This window comes from Saprolegnia parasitica (genome assembly GCF_000151545.1).
Source record: "Saprolegnia parasitica CBS 223.65 unplaced genomic scaffold supercont2.284, whole genome shotgun sequence".
NCBI lineage: Eukaryota > Oomycota > Saprolegniomycetes > Saprolegniales > Saprolegniaceae > Saprolegnia > Saprolegnia parasitica.
The window spans coordinates 1-2,599 of record NW_012156678.1 but is presented as its reverse complement, the minus strand read 5'-3'; the positions used below and the strand labels follow the sequence as shown (position 1 = coordinate 2,599).

The following is a 2,599-nucleotide window of genomic DNA, read 5'->3' as shown; positions in this document are numbered from 1 at the left end:
GGCCAAGCGTGATGCGTGGCTGGCAGAGATGGAGATCCAGTACGGCGCGTCGCTGGCACTGCTTTTAAGGCCGTCGGCCAGACCTCCCGCACCGACATCCAAACGAGTCTACCCGGTGCAACTCGTGCTGCAGTGCATCGAGGTGTACCGCGCACTGCACGACCAGAAACCTGTGCCACTACTCTTTCACGTTCCGCTGCGTGACGCCAAGTGGCCCGCTGCTGCGTCGCTGATGCCGCTGGGGCTCTTTGTCTGGGCGGCGCGGGACCAGTGGGCGAATCTCGACCCGTTGGTGCGCGCTGCGATCTCTGCGTTTGGTCTGTCGCCCGACGTTTTTGCTGCCGACAACGACGATGCGATCGATGCCGACGTCGGTGCCGTCGAAGACGGCGACCAACTCAATGACCGAGACATTGCTGGCCCCGTCAACGACGACCCGAGAGACGAGAACAACGATCTCGCCAACGAAGCTGTCGTGATGGATGTTGTGCCTGCAGTCGTCGCCGCCGATCCAGCGCTGCCCGATGCCATTCGCCCCGACGACGGAGCCATTAACGCACGCGATGAGCTGGCAGCGCCTCGCCAAGTCTACCGTCCCGCTCGACCGCCAGCCGACGGGTTTGACTGGCCACTGCTGCTGGGTGCGTTGTCCTGGTATTTCATCGTCCAGAAGCACTCCGACGTTCCTGCTGCGTATGTCACAGAAGGCAACGTCCCGCTGGGCGACCTCGTCCGTCAAATTCGCCAAGGACACGTCCTGCTGCGACGCGAGCGTCTCGAGGCACTCGACCGCCTCGACTTTGACTTTTCGTGCGCCATGTACAACTAATTCATTGCAATGTTTACGTAATCCTTTTTGCTAGTCTGTCTTGGTCTTTTTCCCCGAGCTGCCGCTGTAAACCAACGTTCGATTGCTTCTCTTGCGCTTCACAAACCATGTTAGAGGAAGGTTGAGCCACTCGATTTTGCAGTCGCAGCGACATCGGATACCACTGTTCTCGTGCACGAGCAATCATCGGCAGGAGTCCAGTCGAGGCAATCCACTCGATAAAGCCAAGGCCCGCCGAATCTTGGACCTTTGCCTACCCAGAGCCGTCGTTATGAGCCCCTTGATCACACTTAGTCTTAGTCGATCTTAGTCGTTGATCATGTTGATCGATGGTCTGCACAACAGCAGATGTCCGAGAGGCGGGTCTGAAACCGACGCAGTTACACAAATGGGCGCTGGGGCGTCGACGCAGGACCTCCGGCAGCTCAGTGCCTCGGCGATTGCCGCCGAGGTCGTGGGCTTGGGCTCGGCTTACGCGCCGTACGAAGCCGGCATCCTCGCCAACGGCGTCGACGGCGACGTCGTCGCGCACTTGCAGTCGGAGCAGCTACCGATGCTCTTTGGCACCCTCGGCGTCACCAACACGATTCACCAAACGAAGCTGGCATCGCTTCACAGTCAGCACCGGAAGGCGCTGCTCACGCGCAGTCTGAGCATGGCTGGCCACATGACTGCCAAGCTCTCCACCTCGCCCCGCCAGCCCAAGGCGTTTGACGTCTTCTTGTCGCACAACTGGGGCCACGACGAACTCGGGCGCGACAACCACGCGCGTGTCGCCAATATCAACGCTTTTCTGCGCCAAAAGTACTCGTACATTCGACGCTTTAACAATGCTGACGCCCGATGCTGTAGCGAGATCAAGACGTGGTTCGACCAAGACAAAATGCATGGCAACATCCTCAAGGCGATGGCCCATGGCATCGAAGAAAGTCAAATCGTGCTCATTTTTGTGACGCAGTTGTACCAGACCAAGGTCAACGGCGACAACGCCAACGACAACTGCCAGCTCGAGTTTGGCATGGCCAAGACCACGCAGACCGCGCAGTGGATGATCCCTGTCATTATGGACCCGTGCATGAAGACGCCGCGCCACTGGTGCGGGCAGTTCAAGCTCGTGCTTGCCAATCAGCTCTACGTCGACTTGACGTCGGATGAGGACGACGCGTTCATAACCGGGTGCAACACCCTCCTCCAACGCATCGATGGGCTCCTGCTCAAGCTCGGGCGGCCCTCGGTCCTGCCTCCGACGCACCGAAGTTCACAAGAGACGCAAGCACCGTCGTCGCCTCGCACGACCGACAGTGCGAGCGAGCTCGTTACGCTTTTTGCGACGTGGCAGCGCGCGATTGAAGCCCACGGCGTGGACGCTGAGCAAGATACCGTCGCGGCCATCGTTGACCAGCTCTCGTCGCCCGAGGTGGCGTTGCCCTCCATGGGGTTTCCGTGGTCGTGTCTCGTGCACGGCTTTACCTCGTTGTCCCTCGGGCTCCAAGACGATGCGTGTGCGATGAGCGTACTGCTCCTTGATCGGCTACCGACGACCGCCGAGTCGCTCCTCTCGTTTCCAACCGTGCTGCCTTTTCTTCTCGAGGCCGTGACGCACCCCCTATCTGACGCACCACCCAACGCGATCGTTTTGCTGTGCAACCTCAGCAGCATCGAGACGGCGGCGCCTGCGCTCTTGGCGTCGCCTGTCATCGAGCGTCTCTTGGCGTGGACAGCGACCGAGGTCGACGACCACTGGCTACCGCGCCTCGAAACCGTGGCGAA

At 60.3% G+C, this 2,599-nt stretch overlaps 1 protein-coding gene across 1 annotated transcript; it reads left to right on the top strand.

Moving 5' to 3' along the window:
* Window positions 1-1,217: 1,217 nt before the first annotated feature.
* Window positions 1,218-2,591, top strand: SPRG_16337 (hypothetical protein; the record flags this gene model as incomplete). The annotated part of the gene is made up of 2 exons (XM_012355664.1): window positions 1,218-1,639; window positions 1,682-2,591. Coding segments are annotated over 2 exons (1,332 nt in total), but the record flags the coding sequence as incomplete, so codon positions are not given.
* Window positions 2,592-2,599: the final 8 nt, after the last annotated feature.